At 49.8% G+C, this 27,689-nt stretch overlaps 1 protein-coding gene and 1 long non-coding RNA gene across 14 annotated transcripts; one reads left to right on the forward strand and one right to left on the reverse strand.

Moving 5' to 3' along the window:
* Window positions 1-354: 354 nt before the first annotated feature.
* Window positions 355-23,754, reverse strand: VEGFA (vascular endothelial growth factor A). Of its 12 annotated transcripts, none has more exons than XR_006015204.1 (9): window positions 22,718-23,434; window positions 16,906-16,957; window positions 11,590-11,786; window positions 9,775-9,851; window positions 9,337-9,369; window positions 9,024-9,170; window positions 6,518-7,397; window positions 5,256-5,387; window positions 2,739-3,019 (listed from the first exon to the last, which is right to left on the reverse strand). XR_006015204.1 is itself a non-coding variant. In XM_042022983.1 (9 exons), exons 1-9 carry the CDS (start codon window positions 22,781-22,783, stop codon window positions 2,998-3,000), a joined length of 798 nt encoding a protein of 265 aa, XP_041878917.1. In that variant the 5' UTR covers window positions 22,784-23,434; the 3' UTR covers window positions 2,739-2,997. The 12 variants fall into 12 exon arrangements, 6 of the variants coding, with proteins under 6 accessions (XP_041878923.1, XP_041878917.1, XP_041878920.1 ...); XR_006015206.1 differs by having other exon boundaries at window positions 6,518-8,019; XM_042022983.1 differs by having other exon boundaries at window positions 6,518-6,589.
* On the forward strand, window positions 16,965-27,689 carry LOC121662136. Of its 2 annotated transcripts, XR_006015211.1 has the most exons (3): window positions 16,965-17,341; window positions 17,809-17,946; window positions 27,376-27,689. It is a non-coding gene; the product is annotated as an uncharacterized LOC121662136 (long non-coding RNA). The 2 variants fall into 2 exon arrangements; XR_006015210.1 differs by lacking the exon at window positions 27,376-27,689 and having other exon boundaries at window positions 17,809-21,403.

The following is a 27,689-nucleotide window of genomic DNA, read 5'->3' on the forward strand; positions in this document are numbered from 1 at the left end:
CAAGGGACTTGGCTTCTGATAGGAGAGAGGCAGGGTTGGGACCATCACCACACTGCTTGGCATCAGGCTGGGAAGAACCCAGGAGTCCTGCCCCCTCGGTCCTGCCCATCTCACCCCCCTCTTCTCACCAGGCAGGGAACTCAGGCTGAGCTCCACACAAAGATTCTGGTGCCTACCTCCCACTCATTTCAACGGGTTTTAGGTACCTAGATGCTTTTGGAGGCGCTGGGCCCAAATCCGAGAGTCCAGCTGGTAGGTTGCTGATGCTCTGTAGCCTCCAGAGGCAATGCTGGACAAACTGTTACACAATGGAAGAAAACCAGGATGTAAAGCAGAAGGAGAAGGCAAAGGAAATCAAGGTCAGAATTAAATTCTTTAATACAAAAAAAGTTTGTTTGTCGTCGTCGTCGTTGTTTTTTAAGATATATCTGTAATTTCTTTGTTTAAAAATAAATATGTACTAAGGAATATCTTGAAAAAATTCACTAGACACAATATGTAGTGTTAATATCTTTTTTCCCCGCAATTATTACAGATAAACAGTAGCACCAATAAATAAAATGATAACAAATATTAAAATTAAAAAGGAGAGAGATTCAAGATGTAGAATTTTCTATTTTTTCCTGTTTCTTCTTTTTACATATATAAAAAAAATCGTAGTGTCTATTTAATCCGAATCACACATATACATAAACATATATATATATACAAACACATAGCCAAATATATATATAGTATGTAGATGTATATCTAACCGTTGTCTCAATAGGAATGTGTAGGGGTAGGTGTTAGAGAAATTAATTAAATAACTGCCCATAACATGCTACTGACTCTGCCAACAATTGGGGAGAGATGGGATGGGACAACAGGAAGGTTAAATTTATACACAACAAGTACAAAAAAAAAAAAAAAAAAAAAGAAAAAAAAGAAAAAAAAAGGAGGTACGGCTTATAAATAGTTGAAATTAAATATTAACAAAGAATACTGAAAAATCCCTACTCTTTAATTAAATTATCTGTTTAATTTCTAATTTAAAAAGGGATATTAAATAAGTATATAAAACACTTTCTCTTCCCTCCCCCAATCGGAAGCCTCTGTCTTGCACACGATGCAGCATGAATATTCTACATTGCAGATGCAAGCACCCACCCGTGTGTTTTCTCTCCTTCTGAAAGCCATCAGTCGGATGGGGAGATCCTAGTGGTTAGTAGTCACTTGTTGTGAGTCTGTTTTTAGACTGTCATGTCTTTTTGGAAGCTTTCCGTGTTGTACATTATCAGGCGTTGAAAATTCAATTGCAGATGATGTTTGGCAGCATTCTGACACAGACCGAGTACCTTTTTGATTATTATTATTATTAATAATAATTTTAATCACAGAACTAGATTATATATATCCACATAGATGTACAAACACACTTTCAGGGGGGTGTGTGTGTGCGCGCGTGTGTAAGGTGGGTTTCACATACACCACAGCCTACACTGCAGATACACACATAGCCAAGAACCTCACGACACTGCTAAGGGACTCCAGCTGCCTTCACATTTGATTCCCCAGCCCAAGACATGGAAAACGGGCCTGATATTTACAGTATGTCATTTTCAAAAAAAAATCTTGACATTCTTAAGGGTCATTCACACTGGGCACGCAAACTGAAGGCAGCAAAAGTTGCTTTCTTTTTTCCCCCCTTCAATCTTGGCATACATATATATTATTTTTTTATATATATATATGTATAAAAATAAATATATATATATAAAAAAGAGAAAAAAACACATACATACATACATACACACAAATGCATACATTCACATACATACACACACACACCCCCACTACTGTGTATATACTTTTGATTAATATCCCTTTCCAGAAATGTTCCATAAGCATCTTGGATGCTCTTGAGTGGCAGCTCTGTGCATGAAGAAAGCAGACAGTGCTGAACAACTGTGTGGCTATGCACCGGTCCCCATTCTTGCTTCAGCACACTGTAGACCTTGTGTCCTTCTGCAGCCACCAAGGGCGGGAAATCTAGACTCCTGTGATACTTCCTTGAACGGAAAGTTAATGCACATCAGCTGCCCACCATCCTTAAGAGAAGCCAGCAGGTTTCTCTGGCAAAGGTTCTACAGCAAATAAAGTCAACGCAAAATGTACACTGACATCCCATGTCCCAGCAAGGCAGGCAGGTTATGAGACGAGTAAGGGCGAAGGTTGGGGGAAGAGAGGGGAGGAGGAATCCTTGATCACGGAGATGGCCATTTCCTTGGCCTTTGACCCATTGCACCCTAGGATGCCGCTCTTTGGAACTCCCTGCCCATCCTCTCCATCACCTCTCCTCCCTGTCCCAGGCAAGGAGAAGGTGGTTTGTGGTACAGCACACTCTACAGAGAAACAGCGGAGGCCGCACAAGTCAGTTAGAGTTAAGAAGTTTACACCCAGCGCTTCTACTCAAGTCCAGTCTTAGCTTGTTTCTTATGCCCCAAGTAGCCCGCTTGTGTCCACAGCAGTCGAGTATTATCCAGTGAAGACACCAATAACATTAGCAATGTTAAAAAAAATAATCAGTATATATATATATATTATATATATGTGTGTGTGTGTGTGTGTGTGTGGTTAAGATATACATATATGTATATATAGATGTGGTTAAAATATATATACATATATATATATGTATATGCATGTATACACACATATATATGTATGCATGGGAAAACCCATCAAATACACCCCTATAAGTCTTCCTGGCTCTGTTATTTAGCAGCATAAAAAGAAAAATAAAATAAAACAGTTCAAAACCCATAGGTGAATTCTGTGCGGCGGGTGCCTTGGGGAATGTTCCTTCCGGAGTCCATCGTCCGTACTGAAAGTGCTGTGCTCTACCGATCCTTCATTTTTAGGGTTCATTTGGATTAGTGTTTTGTTTTGTTTTATTCTGTCCAGGCGAGAAATCAGGCTCCAGAAACAGGGCTGTTCCCCCTTCTTTTCCGCTGCTCACCGTCTCGGTTTTTCACATCTGTCAAAGAGGAGAAGGAAGGAAAAAAAAGAGAACAGGGGTTAATGTTTGTGATGCGGGTGCAAGTAGGGCAGGGAAGGGAAGGAAGGGTGGTGGCTAATGTGTTTAAGAGCACACGGTGTTAAGGCATGGCATGACGTCACTGGTGGGGTGAAGTGCTGTGCAGATGGGGCAAATCAGCTGAGAATCTTGACCCCACAAACGAGTCGATGAATTCTATTCCCCCTGGCTCACTGAGACAGAGCAGGGGGGATACTCGAACAGGAGTAAATTTAGAAGCAGAATCAGTGGCTTCCTCACAGATAAGCTGAGTGTCTTGTTTGCACCTTTGCACACCATACACACAAACACAAACACAGAAAAACAAGGCTAAGCAATGCATGCAGAAAGACACACACCCTCGGCTCTCCACCTAGCCTCTTGTTTGGGTTGGAAGCAGTGCAGACAACAAGGCCTCATGCAGGCAAGAGAGTAGCTGCTGTGAGTGGGGGTTAGCACCAGAGAACAGCAGTGGCCTGAAGAAGCAGCAGGAGAAATGAGAGTTTACCCTCCCCTGTAGGTCCCAATTCTAATTCTACAAGAAAGAGCATGAGGAACTGCAGCTTAACCAGCTTTTTATCTGGAAACGGATAAGCTAACCACTCCTATGACTCCTTCCCATTTTTCTGGCCAACACACCACCTCTGGAAACCTCCCTTAGTGCTAATTATCCCACCACAGAGAGGGACTAGTAAGAGAAACTAGTAAACCCCTTCTGCCATAGTGACTTCTTTGGGGTATTGTTTGGTTTTTCATTGTATTTGTTACCATTTCTCACCCTTCAAACTTTGTGGGGTAATTATCAGTTACTCTGGACTTTGGGAACAGGAACAGAGAGGAAAAGGCCAACATTAAGTCTGGTCTCAGACTTCAGGGGTTTTGCTCACTAGGAGAAGTTTAACTCTAGAAGTGGCTCTCTTCTGGCCCCTCCATTAATTACTTTCCCACTGAAATTACAGCACCCCAGAAAAATTCTCTGTATACAGAGCAGTTTCCACCCGCTGGCAGTGCCAATGCCTCTCTGGCTTGGACACAAAGAATTTTCACACCCAAAGGAAGCACTTGTTACTTGTATCAGCCTTAGCCACCTAGCCAATGGATGTCTCCTCTTTTCAAGATGTAGCCACAGAGGACCCTGGATCTCCCTTATTTTCTCCCCCTGAGCCACTGCCACTGCAATACTCTCTTAACAGGAACAATCTCCTAGATCTCTGGGAAAGGGGTCTGAGTTCAGAGTCACAGCCAAGTACTCATTAGCAATCGCATTTCTGTCTCCCTTTAGACAGGTAGGATGATCCCACACCAGAGGTGCACACATAGCTTGTGTGAGTCAAGATACCCCACTGAGTTCACCGAAGTGCTCAGGTGAGAAACTGAGGAATCAGTTTCTTTACATGTCTGTGCCACGGATGGTGTGTGACAGCATTCAGATGACACATGGATCTCTGAACTAACAGCATGGATCTCTGAACTATCACTAACCCCACAGTGCCTTTGTGTCTCCCACCTCACACCTCAAATATGCACCTCTGCCTTAACCCAGGGTCAGACTTAAATATGTTGTATTCCATTCACAGTCCTGAGTGCAGCCCCTCAAATCACAACTCTGGACAGGACATGGACGGGGAATTGTGAGCAGAGTATAAGAGGACAGGGTGCTCTCCCTGGCTTTTAGAAGAACAAAAAGGCAAAGAAGAATGTAGGCTCAGCCTTGAGCGGTGCTCCTAATGGCTTTCCTCATTCTGCACACAGCAGAGCATCTATAAGCCACAGAAAAAGGGCTTGGAAGACAGGGGTGGTCAAATCCTAGTCAGTTAAGGATTTGTCTTTGTCCAACAGTATGCTCAGAGTTGCACACAGATAATGTACAGAGAGATACAGACCCTCCCCTGCCTACCTCAGCAACATGAACTCCATAATCCTATTCTATGATAAAGAATACCTGAGACACAAACGCCCTGTCTCTGGGAGCCATCCCCATCCAAGTCCTGAGAGCACACCTGAAATGCACAGCTGCCCTCTGACACAGGGAAACTCTGTCCTCACCCCAGTTAGCCCCTCTGCTCTCTGGCCCACATAGGACAGAGAAAAGAAGTAATCAAATAGCACTGGTGCCAGAAGTCAGCAGGAAGCAAACTCCCCCCCTTTCTCTTTCTCTCTCTTTCTCTTTGTGTGTTTCATCCTTCAGGACACAAACCTGCAAGTGCGCTCGTTTAACTCAAGCTGCCTCGACTTGCAACGTGAGTCTGTGAATTTGCAGGAACATTTACAGGTCTGGGGATCTTGTACAAACAAGTGCTTTCTCCTCTCTGAGCAAGGCTCACAGTGACTGCAAAAAGGCAAAAGGAAAGATGTCTAAGCTACAGCGCTTCAGCAGAAAGAAAATACACATGCAACACCCTAAACATCAAAGCAATCCCCTTGCCCCCTCCCGCAGCCCCCAAGCTGCCCACTGGAGTGTCACAGGCTGATGGATTTTCCAGCAGCACCCTGACAGCCCCAGGACAGCAACCCCTTGCATTAGCGTAGAGAAAGAAAACAGGCCTTCTGCACAGTATTCACAAATGCTGCATTGGATCCATTGGCTCAGGCCAGGGGGAAGAAGAAGGGGAAAGCAAGGATGGGAAGGTGAGAGGTCCCAGCCAGCTATTGGCACATCAATGAAAGGAGTCCTCTGAAGTGGACTATTGGAGTAGAAAGAGGCCAGCAGCTAAACGAGTTAAATACACAGGGTCTCTCCTCCCCTGGAAAGCAGCTGGGCTCCAGCATCACATGCTTACCCCTGCAGCCAGCACTGCCCTCTTTTCTGTAAGTCCCATCCCAACCTTGCTGCCTAGGAGTCTCCTATGGAGGGGCCATGAATTTACAATGCAGAATTTTGTGAACCACCATGAGAGAGCCAGAGCAAAAGAGACAGGGAGAGACAAGCCACCAAATCCAGCAGAAAGAGAGAAGAAAAAACAGACAGAGAGCCCCCCCCGGCTCCCCAGCGCCCCCTCTCTGGCTTCCCACAGTCCCACCTCTCCTCTCCACCTGTGACTCCACCAGACACACACGCACATGTGCACACGCACACACACACACACACATGCATGGCAGATGCCAGCCTGCCTGTCACCAGTCATCATAGCAGTGAGGGCACGAGACAAGTGGGGGAAAGCAGATGACAGAGTTACAACCAGAAGGTGTGAAGAGGTGCAGGGTACTCGTCCACCCGCCACACTCTTGTGCCTTGGGAAAATGGTTGCCACTGATGGTTAGAGAGCCAAGCAAGCTAAAGCCACCTTCCCTGAGATAGCCTTAGTGCCAGAGCAGTGCCACCACCAGTGCTGCCCCTGCAGGATCTGCAGCCCACCAGTGACTGGGAGGGGAGGGTGAGATTTGAGCGAGCAGCAAGCAGGCAGATTAGTTTGGGGAAAGGGAGGGAAGAGAGTCTACAAGCAGAGGACACAAACGTACAAGCTGAGTGGTTTGTACCGGCCTTTCTTGCGCTTTCTCTTTTGACCCTTCCCCTTTCCTCGCTTTGATTTTCTGGAAGAAAAACAAAAAAAAAAAAAAAAAAAAAGAGAAAGAGAGAGAGGGGGAAAGAAAGGGAGAGGTAGAGAGAAAACGGAAGAAAATGCAAGGAAGAAGAGAAAAAAAATACAGCCATGTGCCTTGCTGGGAGGGGAGAAGCACATGAGGCAGGACTGGAGGATAAATCCCAGGGCCGAAGCACAGATCTCCACCTCACACACGCATTCACCGGCTCCGACGCTCCTGTCAGCTCTGCAACCAGCCTCCCCACAGCCAAGCCAACACCAGGGAACTCAGCAGAGACCACCTCCTGCAAGGCTGCTGCGAGCAGAGGTGGATCTGCTGGAGCCTCAGAGGGGCACCTGCCCCCTCCACAAAGGGGCAGTGGGAAAGGGACGGGGGGTGAGAGGGAGAAGGAACAGAAAGCTTTGTGAAAGCATCACGCCACCGCAGTGAGTGCAGACAACCATTCCAGGCGACAAGCACAGTTGCACAACGACTGACAAGAGGCAACCTGAGTGACAGGGCTCTCTGCAGGGAAGGGGAAATCACTCTGACCTGATGCACTGCCCAGCACTGGGCCTAGGAGGGGGCAGCTGAGCTCCAAGAGCTCTGCTGCAGGGCTGGTGGCAATCCTGCCTTGGGATGGGAGCACTCCACAGACAAAGGAAGAGATCTGATCTACACAGCACTGTTGTGTGGGAGAGGGCTATCCAACCTGAAGGCTTTGGTCATCCACCTCACCTCCTGCCTGTGGTTCAGAGGATTCCAGGAAACCTTACTTGAATGTTTGTAACTCCTCTGGCAGCCTCCATCCTGAGTACTGAAGAGTAAAGAGGGAGAAGAGGAAGGCCTGACCTAGTTATTTTACCCAGGAGATAACCAGCAAGCAGCTTTCAGATCTTCCCTCCTTTCCCTCCTGTCACCTTCCACGTGGATCTGCCAGACAGACTAGCAGATGGAGCCAAGGCACTGACTCCATTCTGAAAAATTCACCAGTTGCCTCTGATTCTTGGGCAGGAGCTGAGGCAGGCAGAGGCTAGGATATGCAGTCCTGGACATTAACCATGGATCCCTATGGGCCACTGAGAGCACAGGGAGGAGGGAGGCTGGAGCCTGTACTGCTCCTTGAGCCACATTAGCACAGGAGCAAGGGAGAGACATGCAAGGAGAAGGCCCTAGGCAAAGCACCAGGGCTTGTCAGGCAAATGAGTCCCAGCTCTGAGGCAGTTCAGCAAAGGCTCCCTCGTTCCCTGGTGCAGCCCACCTCGGGAGAGAGCTATCAAAGGGAACTGAGGGGACAAAAGAGAAAGCACCATAGGTGTCTCCTAGGCCCTGTTCAAGTTGTCTCACTGGAACGAGTGTCAGAGCATCAGCTCAATCCCGGTTCTGCCCTACATGTCAGGCAGGAGTCACAGGGAGACGGTGAGGGGAAGAAAATCAACCTGAAGGGAGGAGAGGGGTACCAATATAACAAGACTTTCAATCAAGCACAAATCAAAGCACACCAGTCTCTCCCATCCCTTCCCTTCCTTCCCTGGGGAGTGCAGAACCAGCAAAGAGCAGGCAAGGTGCTGTTAGAAGAGGAAAGTGAATGCAACACAGTCCGAGCTGGCTGCTACACCCACACCCCATCCTCACCAGAGCTCACACAGACCAAACTCTCACACACCTTCAAACTACAGAGCCACACAGACCAACCATCCCCGACATGGCCCTGTGCAGAGAGCACCATTGGCTGCACGCAGTCCGATGCAGCCAGGAGCAGATTTCCAGGGCGAGGAGGAGAGGCTGGAAGGCAGCTAGAAATATACAACCACCAGGAGAGGGGTGAACGAAGCTCTCTCACTCTCCTGTTTGCTCCCTCTGTCCCAGATTCAGCCTCATCTCCAAATATTCACTCCTTCCTCTCCAACTCCACACCTCTAAATGGCAGACTTGCTTTCCCAGTCATGCACAGTCCAACTGATCCCCTCGCTCAGAGAGATCACTCAACATTGTTTCACATTTTATGCTTGTCCCTGCAACTACTGCAGGATTAGAGCTTATTTTTCTACTTTCCACAACCTTTTTACTTTGGGAAGGAAGTAAAGGGAAGGTTGTGACTTAACCTTCCTCACGCCACCGAAGCAAATCCATCAGATTAAAAAAACCCCTCATGAAAGCCTTCACTGAGATCCAGCTAGGACATCCACCTCCCTTTACACCCTCCCAGATCCCCACCCAACCAAAACCAGTGTCACATCCTGCATGGCATCAGTCCTGCCTCCACCAGGCCTCTATTTCCACCTCTCCCTGTAGCCAGCAGAGTTCCTACCCAAGCTGCTGTGAAAGAAGCCAGCAAATACTCACTCAAGCAGCAAGAAAAAAATTAATAATAAAGAAGGGCAGCAATTTGCAGTAACCAGAAACACCCCAGGAAGAGGGAAGGGGAGAATGGGGGCTGCACCTTGAATCCATTCCGGCAGGACAGACACGATGGGACTTCCCTGACTCGGGAAAAAGCATTAGGATTGACTGCCATGGCCATGGGTCATGCAAGGTCCATGTCTGGGGTATGAAGGAAGGACCATCAGATCTGGGTTTCTGTGCCCACCTGGAATGGATTCAGAGTGTCGCCCCATGCACTACTACCATATGCCATTTCCAAAAACACCTTCTTGAAGTGAGTGTATCCAACCAAAGAAAAGGGCAAGGGGCAGTGGGGAGAGGAAATGCCAACCAACCACCAAAAGAGAAAGGAGGAAAGGCTTGTCACTTACTTTTCTTGTTTGTTTTTGACATCTTTCTTTGGTCTGTGGGGAAAGACAGAACAAAGGCCTCATTAGAAGAGAGCTTATACTTCTAGTATTATCCCCAGCTCCCACCAAGTCCAGGGAAGGACCTGTACAGACAGCATTGCAGGATGCCCATGGCACAGGTCATGTGGTCCATCCCAAAGTGGTTTTGCTCTCCTGTTGCACCTTGCTGGTAGCCAGTGCCATAAGATCCCAAGTTGCAGGCTAGCACTGTCCACCTGTGATAGCTAGAGATGGAAGAGCCCTGACAGCAGAAGGCTTCTTTTCCCAGGCTCAGCCATCCCACTGCAAACCAACCGAGGAGACTGCATAAGCATCTGAACAAGAGTCCCAACCCAATGACAGAAAAAAGGAAAGGCTCAAAGTTGATTGCAAGAGGAACCAGTGCTGCTCCATTCTCACCTGCAGTCACATTTACTGTGCTGTAAGAAGCTCATGTGTGCTATGTGCTGACTCTGATGGGGTTTAATTCTCATGATCTGGAATGAAAGAAACAGAGAGGGTCACCGCCTGTTCACTCTTCATATTCACAGCTCCAAATCAGGCCGCTGTGCACCAAAGCGCTCGCACCCCAGCTGCTCCTGGGAAGAGCAGGGCAGAGTTCGAGCTAGCTCTGAGGCCCCATTCTCCCAGTCAGGGAAGGCCTTTGATCACAAGCAAGCAGCAACACCAGACTCATGCCAAAGCTCTGTTTGCTCCTGCATGCCTGGTGCCAGCACTGGTGAATTGCCTTGGAGACAGGCATGGGAGAGGGCATACCACCATAGCAAGGTTCTCAATGAGCCCTCCCTGGCTGATGCTGGACTGACAGTAGCTGAACATCCAGCCTGCTCGTGCAGAAGCAATGCTACAGTCTCACACAAAGATCCAAATCAAAAATTCCATATCCAACTCCTTTTCCTTAAGCCACCATTCCTTCCCAGCTGACATCTCACTTTCTCAGTGACTCGACACACAAAATAAATCTGGAGATCTGTGTTCATAAGAGCTCTGCAAAGCTCACCTGCATCACTCAGGCCCCAAACTCAGGTACCTCGAGAGAAGTTATTTAGAAGCTATGGAATATTGTCACATTCTCTTAACCCAGAACATGACTGGACCACTAGCTCTAGTGATCTGCTTAAGTGCCTCTGAACCCTTACAGGCATGCAGGCATACCCGCCAAGAACTGTAGTTCAGCAAGGAATGGTAGGAAGAAAACCACCCCTAGCTACACCAAGCTAGTATTTTCTGGTACCCAGGCTGGAGCCTGAAAGAAGAAAAGCAGTATGGGGAACCATGAAAGGGCACAGGCAGGTTCTCCAACAGAGTTCAAACACAGCCCAGAGCTCAAACACATAACAGGTAAAAGGACCTGCTGCTTAATCACTTAGCACTGCACATCTCTCATCGATATTAAAAGGTGACAGCAATATTTACAGTGGCCATGCAAGAGGCTGAGGGACAGAAGTAGGTGAGGAAGTTATGGGTACGGGTAATGGGCACCAGCATGATTTTGGACACGAGCTGGGATCCAGCCTGACAGATGAGGGCAGTAACAAAGCTCTCTAAAGCAATTTGCATCTTCCCCATAGGCCCAGCCTTTGCTATCATGGCCACCTGTGTCTCTTCCAAGAAATGAATTCAGCAGCCTCCAAACAAAGGAGGAAGATGCCCAGAGGCAGAAAGGCTTTTCCAGCTGACACAGAAGCAGTTTGTTTCTTAGAGCCCCTTTCACCCCTGCTGTGCCAGGGTAGCTATGACCCAAATTCCCTGCTCTGTTGGTACAGGCCGACCTCACAGGAGAGAGTATTGACAGGTTCTCCCCTTTCGCCCTACTCAGCTACCTTCAGAACAACAGCTGTGTGTAGAGCTAAGGTGGAGCAAGGGCCCAAGGAGTATCTTCTCTGGGAACTTGGACATAATACCATCGGAAATGCTCCTTTGTATTCTCTAAGCACAAAGTGCTCCTTTGCAGAAACGCTTCTTTGCATGCTCCTACCTACTGTATTTGGGCAAGAGCCAAAAAACAGACTCTCCTCTTAGCCTTAAATAGACATAGGCAACTCATCTTTTAACCCTGCATGGTGGAACACTGAGCACCAGAGTCAGAAAAGAGGTTCCCTGGGGTAGGTTGCCCTTCCTCTGAATTAGCTGGGAGCTGGGACTTGGGGTGGCTGTGATGGCTGACTTGCTTCCTTCCAACCAAGGATGGCAGATTGCAAGCTGGACCCTCACCTCCATCGTGACGTTGTACACATCCACAGGGACACATTCTAGGCCCTCATCGCCGCAGCAACCCGCACATCTCATCAGAGGCACACAGGATGGCTTGAATATGTACTCCACCTCATCAGGGTACTCCTGGAAAATGTCCACCAGGGTCTCAATAGTCCTGCAGAAGCTGCGCTCGTAGACTTCCAGGAATTTGATAACTAGAAGAGGAATGGAGGGAATAAGTTAATGCAAACTTAGCTCAAGAATGTCTAGTGCTTTGCCCCTTAAAGTGAGCCAGATAGTTGCAACACAACTACCCTATGCTCTTCACTAACAGTCTTGCAGGCCTAAGTCCTTTGTCTGTGCTCTACATACACACACATCAAAGTAGGAAGGGAAAAACACCATCTCTTCCTCTGGCTGTTTCAGGGCAAAGGCAAGATGGACAAGAGAGCCTCATTATTTGCCTCCCTGGTACCATGATGCATGCCACAGCTGACTCTTCCCCAAATCCCTTCTCTGCTATTCCCCATACTCCTGGTATGCTGCCACCAAGAGTATCAGCTCAGCCAAAAAAAAACCTGAAGCTGTAGCAGGTAATCTGCACTCTGGATTAAGGCCCTTCACTGGTTTGCCCTTTACCCCCTTTCAAAACAGCTAGTGGGTTTTAAAGCTAGAAGCATCCTTTGTACAGACCTCAGACACTTCTAAGAGCAAGCAGAGGCTCTGAACCATGGAGCTATGCTATCTTCACCCTTCCTGTCATCTACCTCTTCTGGCCATGCAGAACATCCACCTCAGCAGGTCACCACAGAACCATGACAGCATCCACTACAAGTCACAGCCTCGGTGTCTCCACACTGACCACTTTCCCAGACCAAGGAACCAAGCCACCCACTGAAAGATTCAAAGTAAGCTCACAGCACCCTCAGGATTAACCAGACTATATATTTGGCTACTGAACCACAATGAGACAGTGTGGGAGGGGGAACAGGGTGGATCTGCCATTATCCCATGCCTTCCCTACGAATGGAGCAAACACTAACTGCTTGCGATCTGCACTGATTTCACAAGCATTTCTCAATGTTTCCCAGTCTCTTGCCAAAGATTCATTTTGCTGCTTGGTCAAGGGTTGGAGAGATTTAAAGAGATGAGAGATAGTATAGATAAGTACACACACACAAACCTCAGGCACTAGTAGAGTACTGCAAACAGTGAGTACCTGGAGCCCTCCAGGCCTCCTCACACTAGCACCACACCGGCAACGGAGGATGTCTCACATGGAGCAGAGGATAGGAGTATGCACAAGGAGATAGTACCTGCCCCATGCTGTTATGCACTATAATGATCCACCTGTACAGTATGCAGAGTCCTCCAGCAGCAAGGTTGATAACTCAGAGTGATAAGAGCAAACTGCTTGCATCATGGAAAATAATGGTCTCCTGTAAGCGTTTCTATAGTGCCCTGAACTTGTGACAAACTGGCATAAAGGTTACTTTGCCACAAAAATGCAAAAGCTGCAGGGCTTGGAGCTCACAGCCCGCAGTTAATTGTTGAAAGTTAATTCTAGGTCATGCAGGGCTGACAGTGCCATAGTACTGAAGTGCTGAGATTGGGTACAAGAGGGGAGGAGCTTCCATCCAAGGAGTTTGAAGTGTCAGAGAGCGTGAGCAGCTATTAAAAGAGAAAGCGGCTTGTGAAAGGGAAATGCAGCCTGGCAGGCATGGACTGCTTGTTGGTATTCCTTGTCTAGAAGACAGTATGTTTCTGTTCCTTGTTCCTTCCCTTCCTCTTCCCTCCTCCCCTAACTGCCGTATGTCTCCTGTCTGTTCTCCTATCTTGTCTGTGACTACCTCCTTCTTCCTGTTCCCCTTTGGAGTGACCTTAGTCGCCGCCTATGTTCCAGCAAGTTGAACAATTTAATATGTGGGAAATTCTGCAGGCACAGTGATAATCGCTGAACTGCACTGTTGATTATTCACACTGTGCCAGACACAGGATCTGAGAACTCTGGCAGTAAAGGCATAGTTCAGGATAAAAATGCTTACAGACCTACGTCAAGGGGAGGGATGGAAGGTAAGAGGGAGGGAAAGCAGCAGTTACCTGTGCAGATGAAATGCTGCTCACCACACCAGTCTGGGGCATAAACGAGGCAGAAACCGAAACAGAGTAGAAATGTGAAGTGAAACTGACTGACATCTGCCATGCTTTCCTAAATGTTTGCAGTACCCAAGCATTTGGATTACACCAGAGAATCCAAATTACAGATTGGTCCCAGAACAGCACACTCAACTTCTTTTGCAGGGTCTTTACTTTCACAGCTGCACCCTGACAACTATACTTGAGATCTGGGAGATGTGACAGGACTAAATCCTTCCCACAAAGAACCTGGGAGTTTCTACCTTTAATTTAACACATGATGGTTTTCCAAAGTCTGAATCAGCCTCTGAAAAGGAACCAGGGAATCTTCTGACTTGCCAGTCAGAAAATCCTGCCACAAAAGGCACATTGCCGTATTTTGCTGGACACAGAGCATTCACATGGAGACTGTGCAACGTTCTGCATTTCATTTGCACAGTTACCACCTAAACCAAACTGGAGTGCATGACTGAGGTACAGTCATCCTCACAGCAAAATCCTGCCCCTTCTATCATACCTATGCTTACTCCTATGTACTGGGAGTTAGATTCCACGCTTTGCTGCGCTGATTCTGTCTATGCTTCCTTTCCATTGGTTCTGTCACGAATGGAAGAAGGTCTCTTTCAGGGGAAGCACAGGAAGGTCACCAAAGGACTAACACCACCAGGTCTGCTCCCTTCCTGCAATTTGGACTTCAGCCCAAATTAGAAGTTAATCCCACAATTAACTCACACTCCTACCCTGCAACACACCTCCAGATTTGAGTCAGAGCTTCTTAATTGTAAACGGAGGGGGAAGAAAGGTTAAAACGCAGACAGGACCCACATTAACTCTTCAAGGCAGAGTTTAAGTTCAAATTTGGAGCAGTCAAGTGAGAACATGCTGGACTACAAAAGGAGAAAGTCTATGATCATTTTGTCTCCCTCCCCATCAATGGCTTAGCAGCAATACAGACACACTGTTATTTTAAAAATAAAAGTGCAGCCACAAGTGCTGGTGGTTTCCTTTATTTATACCAGAAAATCTTTTCCCGTGGAACAAAGAGTGTTTGTCTGACTCCTCTACAACTTCCTGTCCCACAAAACATGTGGAAGCCTCTCTTGAGCACAAAAGGGTAGGGGCTGATGCTAAAATTACAGTCTCCAATCAGAGTAAGTCCATCCCAAATAAAAACCCATCACAGCTTGACATCTCACAGAAAGCATAAAATGGCCAAAGACACAAACCCACCTTTCACCCCAAGCCCCCAAGAGCTTCAGTGGAAGGAACTACAGGACTGCCCTTGGGTAACAGAGGCCTGTCATCATCTCCTCTTCACACAGGAAAAATTGAGGTGTAGAGAGAGGACCTCTAAGGTCAAACCATGGGACAAAAGTAGAGCCAGGAAGGTAATGCCAGGAGTCCTGACTTCTAGTTCACATATATATCTACATTGCAGAACCTGAAATAGCACCAGGACAGTAACACCAAAGTCTCACCACTTATATTGCCAGACCAGCTTCTCCTGCAATCCCATCAGCCTTCTTGTGACAGAAGTTAATTCTGTTTGATTCTTTCCCTCCCCAGGAAGGATTTGTTGGACACAACAAATGGCACAGATGAGGACACTAGCTCTTTTCTACCAACAGCAGAGAACTGGTTACCAAAATAAGCCTCACAGCAGGCTCCATCTTGATCCCTCTGGAGTCACTGAACCTTCTTCTGTTGACTTCAGCAGGAGCAAGGGTCAAGCACAACAGGCGGCGGCCCGCCAGCAAATCAGAAATTTTGCCCGTGCAAAATGGACACCTATCCCAAGCACAGCCTGCTACAAACCTCTGACACCCATGGAGTCTGTCACACCAGTAAAGTTACAGAAATTGAAACTGACTGCTACCAAAAAAAAAAAAAAAAAAAAAAAAAAAAGAAAAAAAAAAAAAAAAACCAAACAAAAAAACAATCTGGGCCCACACTGCTGGAGCCCTCTGCTGACCTCCGGCTGGAATAACGCTGAAGGTCACAGCCCGTGGGGACCCTGCAAGACGTCTGCCAGCCAGACCCTGCCATGCAACAAGTGATCTGCTCTGCTACGCACGTAAGGGAAAACCACGGTCAGGATGGTCTTAAAGCAGGTGATGATCACCTCAGCCTGAAGGTTCCAAAGTCCACAGCCCTTTTATCCCACTGCTGAACTGAGGACTGCGGACAGAAGCCAACCGCCTGACATGCACAGGGCTTCACCAGACAGGGCGCTCACAGGAGGCGTCTCTGACTAACCCAGAGGCTGAATGCCCTTCTGGTCTACACTTACTTGCATGAACCAACGAGGCAGAGGATACTGCCACAGCCTGGCCTTTGGGCAACCAGAAAGACACAAAATCACAGCAGCTGCAGAGGCACCACCTTGTTTCCTCACCAGGCAATGGTCCAGTCCATACTGGACCATCAGGAACAAATTAAGTAGAACCTACCAGATCATAGTGCTGTTCCCTGAATCTGCAAAGTCTGTTAGCCCAAACCAGAATAAAAAGGTGTATTTTTCAAGCCTGACTCTGTACAGTGCTTAGCAATCTCCTGACTGGGGGGGGTACCTGGGACTGCTGGGAGGCATAAGCCCAGAAAATAATCCTGGACTGCCCTTTTCTCCTTCTCTTCCCCAGAGGCCTGCCGTCTGGGGGCCTCTCTGGCCTTTGTTCAGGGATCAGCCCTGGCCACCCAGCCGGGCATCACCAGCACCGCCGGGAAAGAGGCGAGCAGCAAAATTTGACAAATCCCTTCCTACAACACTGTGGCGAATCCCCAGCAAACTGCTCGCCGCTATTCAGCTCTTTGTGTGCGCCCGTGCCTGTGTAGAGATATATATATATTTATATATATAAATGAGCGTGCGTATGTGCACTGGCGCACGCACGCAGTTTCCCTCTGAGCTGCGGTAAGCCAGGGGCGGGCTGGGCCAGCCCTGCTGCCCGCCCTGGCACCGCGGCCGCCCCGGAGCCCGGCCCCACGGCCACCCCCGGCCTCACGGCTCGGCCCGGGCCCGCGGCGTGGGGCGGGGGCGCTGCGGCCGCCACGAAGGGGCTGATGGCGGCGGCGCCTCCCGCCGGCAGCCCCCGGCCCCGCTGCCCGGGAGGTGGCGGTGTTGGCCGCCCGCGGCTCCGGGGGCTCCGTCACCCCAGCACCCGGCCGTCCCCGCCCGCCGGGAAGCCGCCTAGCGCTTACCTTCATTGGGTTTCCGCTCCCCATCCCCCAGGGCAGGCGCAGCCTTCGACAACTGCAAAGACAACAGAAAATCAGTCACAACACGGAACCATGACGCGGTCCCGGGGCGCGGGGGGGGTCCCGGGGGTCCCGGTCCGGTCGCCGGCCGCTCCGCAGGCCGCCCCGGCGGGCACAGAGGGACCTTTTGTTCCCCCGGCCCCCGGGGGAGCCGAGAGGGGCACGGGCGGGACGGCCCCGGGCGGGGGGACGGGGCTGGCAGGGCCGTGTGGCGGGCCCGAGAGAGGCCCCAAAGGGAGAAACGCGTCCCCGGGGATCTGCTGTCAGTGACCGCGGGCAAACACCGGGAGCAAATCCGAGCCCGGCGGAGAACAGTAACGGGGTGGCCTGCTGCTGCCGACACGACCGATGGACCTGGGCACCGCTTCTCTCCGTAAAGGTGAATCTGGCCCGGGAGGGCAGAGGGGGGAGAAGGGCCGCCAGGCACGGAAGGGCATTGCTGCCCTCTCAATGTCACAGATGCCTGTCACCCAGCAGTGGTGGCCACGGAGGTGTCGGCATCTGGCCGGGTGTCAGGGCGATTAACTGTGACAGCACCACTTTGCCGACGGACGCCGCCAAACCGCCCAGGTTCTCTTCCTCCCTGACGGAAGGGAGGGCAACGCGCGCCCTCACCTAACGGTCCCCAGTCCGCAGCCCCTGCATGAATCCCATTCCTGCGCTCCACAGCTTCCCCTGGGCCGAGAACGAAAAGGCTGCAAGCTCTGCAGTCACTCCTGCTGCCTTTTGGGACTAGGGACATTCCCAAAGCACTGATGCAGGCAGGACTGGTGACAGGTAACCCACCCCTAAAATGGTATGGAGAAATATTACACCACTTTATTAAGGAAGCCTTTTTAATTCCAGGTGAAACAAGAACGCCACTCTTCCTGCTCTTCGTGAGGGCTTTAGCTCTGACGTAACTTTCCAGCCAAGTCAGGCTTCCCCCTGCCGTTCTGTTCTGAACCAAAATGGAAAAGGCCCAGCTTTCTTCACTTCTCTGAGGTATGTTGCCACCTGTGTGATCCACCCCAGAACCTGCTGCCTTTCAGCAGAGGCCCATAAGGAGCATGGTGATCCATACAAAATACTGCTTTGTCAGCAATATGCTGTGTTTAGGCTTAGAAAAAGGCCCTCTGATCTTGTAGCTGAAGACAGAACAGAATTAAGGCCATGTCCACCCCAAGCTCACAATAGGAATCTGCCACCTATGGTCTTCTAGGCAGCCCTGGGGAAGCACCACCATCCAAGCAGCCAAAAGTGTCAGCTTTTAAAAGGAGGGGGCAAGAGAGCCAGCTAGAAGCCCTTCTCCCAGACATTCCTTTGTGTCTGTGCATAGTTCCCTTTGTCTAAGGTCCCCCTAACCGAACTTCTTTCTCATTTCAACCAAAGTCTTTCTGTATTTGGGCATAACTTACCAGCCCAGACCTGAGCTGCCCCATGTGTGGATCTATTTCTTCTCTGGGGAGGAGGCGGCTGTGTGCCCAGTCTCAGTGCTGTGACAACACTTGAAAAAACAGGTTCCTAGAAACAGTTTCATTCATGAAGTGTGAAGGTCACTGCAACAGCAGAAACAAAATGGAGGCAGCGGAGGCTGCAGTGGCCTTCCAAAGCCACTCAGTGCCTGACAATCTATGGGTAAAAAGAAAACTGCATCAAGGGCAGAAAAGCCTCAATCTGCTATGGCACAGGAAGAGGATCACGAGCCAAGTCAGTTTATTAAAGTCACAATGCCCTGAAGACTTTTCACGGAGGGATTTCTGGTTCACACACAAAATGACCATGACAGACTGAGCAAAATTAGCTTGGAGACACCTTGAGGATCATTTTTACCCATTCTCTATGCAAAACTGCCCTGCCAGCTGCCAAGCCCACTGCCTCTTCACATGCAAGCACACAGGCTGCACAAGTGATGAGAAGCAGAAGCAAGCCACAGGCTTTCGCTACTCACCTACGCCTAGCCAGCACCTCACCCTGCCCCTGATGTAGTGGAGCAGGAGCCAGAACACTCTCGCAGTGCTCACCTGGACCTGGGATGTGATCCGACCCCAAAGATGGGAAATGAGATCGGTGCAAAGTGGGCAAAGAGCTTCTGAGCTTTCCCAGGGGAGCTCTCAGCAGAAACTAGAAAGGTTTCCCAGAACTATCAGTAACACGCTCTCTGCTCACTATTCCAAGAAACTTTTCTGCCCTTTCAGCAGTGCCTTTCACCTGTGCCTAGTGGCCTCAAAGCACGTCCACTAGAACAGCAGGTGAGGCAGGGGCTTGTGCCTCACTTCAAAACAGTCTGCTACATATCAGACATGGGGAACCAAAAACATTCCTCAGGACAAGCAGGCCAACCGTGCCCTTCGGTAGGAGCCTGAAGGTCATGCTCTCCTCTGCTGGCTTTTGGCATTACCCAAGAGTTCTGTATAACACAATTTCCTTCCAACAGATTTTCAACATTTCACAGTAGCGTGGAAGCAACCCCTGGCTTGGCCTTGAGAGTAGGATAAATGAGCCCAGAATAGGGCTGACAGAGGAAGCTCCTTTCTGTGCTCTTTGCAGGTTGTAGCAAATGCACATCCCTCCCTCTGTGGGGTAAAACCTTCCCAAACAAATAAACCCACTTCACACCATCCATGTGTCTGCACCTTCCCTGTCTCCGTTCTCCCCCAGTCCCTGTCCAAAGCAAGCTTTTCTCTGAAGGGAGAGAAAAGGTTAATCAAGTCACTCCTCTCTAACCATCACCCCCCTCACCACCACCACCAGCACTCTTTCTCTCTCTTCCCCTCCCCCTAATCTGTGCAGCCTCATTAAAAGAGCTTTGTAACTGTTTAGGACTGGAACAAACAATCCATCCACTTTGAGAGGGACTCTGGGACAGGAGTTAAGGCACTTTTCGTCTTAGGCACTAGAAATTCTCAGCGTTTTCTACTTAGGAGAGGGGGGGAATGGGACTCATTGCACTCCTTCTCCATTGTACATGCAGACAGAGGTCAGTAATCCTGCAAGCTGCCAGCACAGCCAAGGCACCTCTGACAGAACAGATGGGAGAATGGATTTGGGGTTGCTCAGGAATCAGTGAGCCCCTCAGACATCCCTCTCCCCTGCTCCCAAAGGAGTGCTCCTCTTTCCAGCCTGTCCTCAGAGCACAGGAACTGGGGAAGGTGACCTGCTGCATCCCAGCTGCCTATGGGCTGTGGAAGCAGGTTCTGGTGGCTCCCCATCGTGGCGTGGTGCAGAGGCACACCAAAGGCAGGCAGCCTGGCGGGTGTGCGATCATTAACAGTCTAGTCACAGGCTTGTTCTCCCTCCCTCAGTGTCTGATCACTGCCTGTTCCCTATGGCAATACAGCTGGTATATCCAGGTCCTGCTGCTGTTCAGGGCAGGAAAGGAAGAGCTCCCAGACCGTCATCAGGGGTGACCTGTCACCAGTGTGCCAGCAAGACCCGCAGATGAAGGAGGATGGGGAATAACCACCTGTCCCCCATTCTCTAAGAAAGGTAGGACTGGAAGGGGACAACAGTGCAACCTCTCTAATCCCATGGTGCGTGAGGACTGTGCACACCGCCCAGCACAATCAATCAGCTGGGGAGGGTGGCACTGCAAAAGCACCTTTCCCTCCCTTGCCTGCATGGAAAGGCTATCGCCACCAGTGGAGGCAGACACCTGTGGCATCAGTGCTGCCCAGACCCAACCATGAAGCAATTTCCCACCATCCCAGTCTTGCTGTAGGAGCAACCGTAACAGCTAGTTCAGTAAGGAGTCATCCCCCTGAACCTTCACCAGAGGAGCACCGTGATTCCTTCATCCCTTCTCCTTCACTTCCAGGAAGCTGCCTGACACATGCTGGACTCTGCTTCCCCAACTGAGACTCTGTCAGGGCTTTTATTTAATGCTCTCTAATGTGCCTGGGTTGCTAGATAGATCAGCCTGACAGCCAGATAAATATTATCATCAAAGCACAAACCCTAGTCCCGTGTGAAGAGTCATGCCTTCTGCCATGCTCAGAGTCATCATCAAGCTGCCTACGTGAGATCTGCTGGTATTTCTAACGTTCCCATCACCGTAGTGCCCAGACAACCAACGGACAAATAAGGACAGAACCGAAGGGCAGATCTCACTGTCGATCTGCCTGAGCACTTATATGGCCCACATCACCCAGGTACCTGAATCTCTAGCCATCTCTCGTGTCTGTCCCTGCAACCTTTCCCCTCAAACTCCTGTAATTCTTCCCTACCATTTTTTCCATTGTTGTACTATTTTCTCATTTGCACCATCCTCCAGCCTAGGAGAAAAGGCAGCATGAGGCTTTTTATGCAGCTCCTGAGGACAGACAGATCTCGACTCTACCTGATCTGCTGTTTCCTCTTCTGGGGAAGAGGAAGGGGAGGGGAGAAGGAACAAGGGCAGGGTTAAAGGGTGTTATCACTGGACACCAATAAAGAGTTGTCTCACCTAGAGGTGGGGAACAGATGCTACTGTACAAGTTTAGTGAGAAGCTGGGAGGCAAAGAAACCCCTGTTTTGGGTAATGGTGGAAAAACTCCTGGAGAGCAGAAAGAATTGTGCCACCAGCCAAATCTGGCAGGAAGGCAGCAGGGAGCTGCTCTGTGCCACACTCAAGTGAGAGTGCGCCTCAGTTCCCATCGAGCACAGCCAAGCACAGCCTAATGTGCGGCTGTCACTGGATAAAGTAGAGATATAACAGGCTAGAAACAAAGCGTGCAGTGCTTGCATGACTTCAGTTACAGCTGAAATGGCTCCTAATTGGGGAGTTGCCTTCCAGCATCGGTGCTGAACAAACAGTGTGAATAACTGATTAGTTTGCAAGCGACGTTTATTTTCACGATTGTGGGAGATGATCTGGCCCGCACTCTTTCCAGGTGCCGAGCAGAAATGGCAGGAGAGAACTAACCTGTTATAACCTTTAAAACGTAATCCATGCCTGCCTCCCAAACAGCCACTTTCACGTGGGCACTCTGTCTAAACCCCTTAATATCTCTTGGCAACACAACCCTCTTGACTCTTTAGAAAACAGATTTATAGGACAGGTTTGCAAAGAAAGCTGCCTTTCTTTCTTCTTTTTTTCTTTAAAAAGAGGAAAGGAGGAAGAGTTGATCTGTAATTCCTCAAGAATGACAATGAGGTAAAAGTGACTGAAGAGGAAGAGAAAAATCCTTGGTTTTGTAATCTCGGTGCAGGAGATCTGCATTTTGGTTAATTTTTTTTCCAATCTGGAAGAAATTCTGGATCCATTTTGTCCTCTTTGATCTCTATTTGTTTTTCCAGCTAGGCATTTTGAACTCCACTCGGCGGCACGAACCCGAGCTGGGACCCAAGGCAAATATCGCCGAAACAGCCTTTTGCAATGTCAGGAGACCCGAGGCTGATGCAAGAAGGCAGCGCGCTGCCTCCCTGCTCGCGCCCCGCCGACCGCAGCGCCCCGGCCCCGGCGGGACCCCACGGTCGCGCCGCGCCGGGAGCCCCGCGCCGAGGCGCGCTCATGTACGCGGGCACTCCGCACGGCGCTGCCGCTGTCCCGGGACCCCGCGGAGCTCCGGGCAGCGCTGTCCCCCGCTGCAGCACCACACGCACGCCCGCACACGTGTCTGTGCTGCGGGCACCCACCCGCACCCGGCGCCAGTGGCGCGGCCGCACCGCACCGAGCAGGTGGGAGGCAAAGAGAGGAGGCGAAAAAGCAAAAAAGGGGGGGAAAAGTATTTTCGGCCGTCTGCCTTCCCTCCCCCTCCGCTACGCGGGGCACAAAAGCCCCCGTCCCGCCGCTTACCTCCGCGCTCTGCAGATAGAGCAGCGCCGCCAGCCCCCAGTGGATCCAAGTGAGCAGAAAGTTCATGGTTGCCGGCGCACGCCGCGAAGCGGGGCCCGCCGTGCTCCGCCTCGCTGCCGCCGCCCCGCCGCCGCCGCCGCCCCGCCGCGCTCTCGCCCGCGCCTCCTCCGTGCCCGCCGCCGCCTCCTGGGGTGCCGCCGGCCGGGCGCTGCGAAGGGTTCCGGGGTAAGGGGGGTTCCTCTTCGGGGTCTCCGGTTTCACCCCTCCATAAACCCGGCTCTCCGCCGGCCCCCGCTGCTGCTTTCCGTGGGCGCTCCGCCGGGCCGAGCGTAGGCTCCGCGGCCGCCCTGCCGCCGCCCGGCCCCCGCCGCCGGGCAGTCCGTGCTCCACAGCGGCGCCCGTCCGCGGCGCTCTCCCCGCGTCGGGGCAGGCAGGCACCCGCGCCGCGCTCGCTCGGTTTCGCGCACTCACGGCAAAGTTTGCGCGGAAACTTTCAATGCATCTCTTTTCCTGCGCCCCCTCTTCGCGGCGGCTGCCTCCGGCGGCTCCCCGAGCCGGGGTCGCCTCCCCCGGGAAAAGGGGCTGATTCCGCCGCCGCTCGGCCCGACCCCTCTCCGCAAGTCGGGGTGGTGGTGGCGGAAAGGACGAACAGAGCGTTTTCCTCCTGCCCTCTGTGTTACTGTCTCTCCCTCTCTCTGTCCACCGCTTAAAAAAAAAAAATCAGAATAGTAATATATGAATAAAAAAAAAAAAAAAGAAAAGAAAAAAATCCAAGCTGGATAGAGAGGGAGGGAACTGGGGCGTGGGAAGGCTCTGTAGGAAAGGGAGGAAAAAAAATCCCAGCGGATCAAAGTATAGGTGGGGAAAAAATAAATTAAACGAGAGGATAAAGCAAGCCGGCAAGCTAACAGCAGGTCCCGGTGCCCGGGGAGGGCTGCTCTCGCGGCGCGCTGTCCCCCGCCGGCGCGGCGTGCGCTCCTCGCCCCCGGCGCGGCAGCAGCCCCGCTCCGCGCACTCCAGCGGCGGCTCCGCGCAGCGCCCGCTCTCCGCGCAGCGCCCGCCCCACCGCCCGCCGCTCGTCAGCACTCTGCAACTGATCGCAGCGGCCACGGGGAGAGACGCTCCGCGAAGTCCCACCTCCTCAGTGATGGCCCGGCCTTCCTCCCCGCTCTCCAATCCCGTCGCGGAGTAGCTCCGCGGCTCGTGCATTTCGAATCCAGCTCCCTGCCCTGCCTTCCTGTCGCGCTTTCTGCGATGCCGATGGATACATGTTCGGGTCAAAATTCACTTTGCCCGTGGGAATTGTTCCAAAGTCCAGCAGAGCCATTTGGGGAGAGGGGCGGCGGTGGACAAATTGTAATCGCAGCCATCATCTGACCACCCCCCAGGACTTGGCTTTTCAGATACAGTGATTTCTTAGCACGTATGTGTTAAAGGGCTGAAGGAGCGTTATCCTCAGGTGGGTTTTATTTCTCTTAACCCAGTGCTATTCTCCCGTGGCTCAGGGAGCCTGTGCTGGCTGAGTGGTGCCCTGGTGTTCAGAAGGGTGTCATACTGAAGGGGTGAAGGTTTTGCCAGAAAAACCCCACCCTGCTGAGAAGGTATTTGAAGGGCCAAGAGGCAGCTTTGTCTCACTGAGTTTCGCGCGAGCATTCCCCAACTGAGCTACTTGGTTCCTGTCACACAGAAAATTTCTTCATACGGCATACATAGTAACAATATGCGTGTGTCAACATACATAAATCTTTCTCCTGCTACCATCCTCCAAGGACCTTATGTGGCAGATGGAGTAGAAATCCAGACTGGAAAATCCCAGGGCTCACCGTGGGCTGGAGGAAGGGGTAGGGGGAAAAGACACTGAAGAAAGAAAAGGCTATATAGTAATATAAAAGCAATTATTCCAATGCTGTGCCACAGACTCATAGTGATACAGGCAAAGCATTGGCTCTATAGAGGCACCTGCTGGCTGAGAGAAACACATGAAACAACCCCACCTCCCCTCCAAAAAAAAATCTTTGCTTTCGGTAGATTTTAGACCTGTTCTTCCCTTTGTTTAATTTTTAAAGATTTTGTGTCATCCCTTGGTGCACTATGTGGGGGTGTTGCCCAGGTCACACTGATCCTGAGGAAGGCTGGGAGATGAGTGACAGGTCTCCCTGAGCAAGAAGCAGCTCCCATATAGCCCCTCCGCTGCCCCAGCTGCAGGTCACACCCCACACCCCTTGTACCCACAGCCTTCCGTCTGGGCAAGGGCAGGAATTCGGGCCGGACCAAAGCCTAAAGGAGAACATAAAGTCTTTCTCCTCAAGGATCATGTTTCTACAGCAGAGTGGTGGGTGTTTTGCAAACATTGCAAAATAATCACTTTTCCTTCGCTTTTTCTATAATTTTTTAAACAAATTGTTGCAGAGGGTTTCTGAAGAAACAAATACCCATCCAAAATAACTGGAGTTCCTCATACTCAGGATGCAATTGCCAAAAATGCCTTCCAAGAGACAGGGAGAATTCAAGCTCCCCCAGGAAAAAGAGGGGATATTTCATTAACTGAAGGGAAAGCCAATTTAAAGTTCCTGGAGGCAGGTACTGCTTCTGACTCTGTCCCAGTTCACTGTGAACAGCTCTGTCTTTATGCCAGGCCTCTGCACTTCAGACCAGCAGCAAGCAGATTAACTCACTCGATCCTTTTATTTGGTGGAAGGTCTTAGGTGCCTTTTCTCCTCCTGCTAGATGAGCATTCTATGAATGAAGATAGCTCTACTGCAAATAACTTCCAATTCTAACTCTCCTCTGGATGGACAAAATCTCTGCAGCTGCTGCTCTGAAGAAAGTCCCCCACAGAAACCTCACAGAAAAAATTAAATCCACGAGTGGCAAGGGGCAGCCTTATCCCCATAAAGCTACAATGTACTGTAAATAATGTACAGAACCCAGCTTCTAAAATTACCACTACGGGATTGCTCATCTCGTTTTATGTTTCATCTGGATCCTGTGATCTTCCCACCTGCCAACATCCTGTTACCAGGAGAGCAGTGTATGTGAAGTTTGTGCAAATGGTCATGTACTTGCTGAATTCTGGCACCAGCAAGGACATTCATGTGCCTTCCATGTTAACTTTACACTATAATAAATACTGACATTGCTAGAGAATCTGCAGTGTTCGTGCTAAGCACTGCTCACCAAAAAAGCAAATTAATCTGTGTCCCAGCTATGCTTCCTTATTGGCCTTGTTATCGTTCCCATGTCCATGGCCCCTGAGACAGGAAGAAAAACAGCATCAACAGGCAGGATTTTAAATATGGAATATCTAAAAGCACGAGCCCCATGTTTAGGAATTCAAGGGAAGACGCGTGATTTACAAAGAAGCAGGGTGATGACTTATTTGGAGCTGTGAGACGCTGAGAACTTTTAAGAACCTGAACATAATTTAGGACTTCATCTTTCAGATTGAACTCAGTGGAAGCTTTGGCATTGACTTCAAAGGGCATAAGATCAAGCCTTATTTAGGGGCTCAAAATACAAAATTAGGAGCCTAAATTTAGGCCTCCATATTTTAATACCTTGACCTGTGTTAGTAATACCCTTCATCTAATCCCTTTATTTAACCTGAAAAGAGATGAATATCGGTAACTTTTTACCAACTTGCCTAAGAGAACCTGTGGCAAGAAACGCATTACCCGCACTTCGTTTATTTTTAATCCCCTCTCTCAGATCCCCAAAATAACAGCCGGAGCAATGTTAGTGGAGGAACTCAGACCCACTTTGAAATTTTAACAGGAAATGTGAGAAATGTGGACATCAAAAAACAAATTAAACAAAACAATATTTTCTTAGTATTCCATCTTGTGGGCAAGTCTGGGGAGATAATCCAAATTAGGAGAGAAGTCAGAGAAACAAAGAGTAATTTTAAGCATTTTAGTGCCAGAGCTATTTCTTAACACACAGCTCACTCGCTGATTTCAAATATAGTCCCTCAGTGCTGAGCATGGAGGGCAGCACGAGAAAAATCAACATCTTGCTACAGCCTTCTAGCAGGTACGGACAAAAGACCAGAATGGAGTGAACTGTTGAGAGAAGCAGCCAGGTGAACCGATCCTAAACATCCTGAGATACTTCAGGAGTTTCTTTCCCTGTAAGAAATCGCCAGGACACAGGATGCAGTAACCAAGCTATGGCCGAGTTGGCTGCAGTGGTCGCAAAATAGTGAATCAATTAACTGCATGAGTCTTATTATTGTGATTATTTTTGTATCGGTTGCACTAACAGGGAAGGGAGCAGCTGTAGGTATAACAAAAGGTTGCTCCTCTGAGATGCCTTGCCGACGCTCCCTCTGCTGTGATGTAAATAGAATACATGTGACGGTAAGGGCAGCGCTCTGCTCGGATCTGCAAGCATTAGAGATGCCCATGCACCACCCACTGGCAGTTTCACTTACCTCTGTCACTCAGGAGTTTCCCAAAGATCTTTGCCTTCTGGAAAGAGAGAAAAATGCTCATTAATGTGCAGCACAGTCACTCATTCTGTCCTTCTGGATTGATTTTGTACCCCAGACACTTTCCCATAGTCAATAATCACATAATATTATGAGGAGTTGCTTCTGTTTCCTTACTATTTGTCTGTTTTCCTGTCACTGACTGGATCTTTGTATCATCCTTTTGCAGCAAGCAGCAGAGGCAGTGATAAGTGAGTAGAGGTAACAGGACAGGTCCTCAACCGTCAGCAGGATTGTTTTAACATCTACAGAGAGATCAAGAAACTCAAAACAGCTCTTCCTGCCAAAACTATATGTAATGTCAGCCTAAGGGTACAGTCATCTTGACCCTGACTTTTGTTTCCCTGGCTAATAGATCTGGTAGGAATATACACACACGGTTATTGTGATAGTACTTCACCTTACACTTACATCACATTCCCTGGAGAAGTATCTGATGGGGCAGCCTTGCTTATTAAATCATTTCCTAGAGGGGAGAATTCA

This window comes from Corvus kubaryi, unplaced genomic scaffold (genome assembly GCF_017639235.1).
Source record: "Corvus kubaryi isolate FWS band 111438036 unplaced genomic scaffold, C.kubaryi_AGA036_p1.0 37232, whole genome shotgun sequence".
In the NCBI taxonomy this organism is placed as follows: Eukaryota; Metazoa; Chordata; class Aves; order Passeriformes; family Corvidae; genus Corvus; species Corvus kubaryi.

What these genes read in the sequence shown, in the direction of transcription:
- VEGFA (XM_042022983.1), bottom strand. Translation starts at nt 22,783, where the DNA reads ATGAACTTTCTGCTCACTTGGATCCACTGGGGGCTGGCGGCGCTGCTC. An exon ending in TCTATCTGCAGAGCGCGGAG is followed by an intron (nt 16,958 to 22,717) that starts GTAAGCGGCGGG and finishes TTGTCTTTGCAG; the next exon opens with TTGTCGAAGGCTGCGCCTGC. An exon ending in GTCAAAAACAAACAAGAAAA is followed by an intron (nt 9,171 to 9,336) that starts GTAAGTGACAAG and finishes AATCCATTCCAG; the next exon opens with GTGGGCACAGAAACCCAGAT.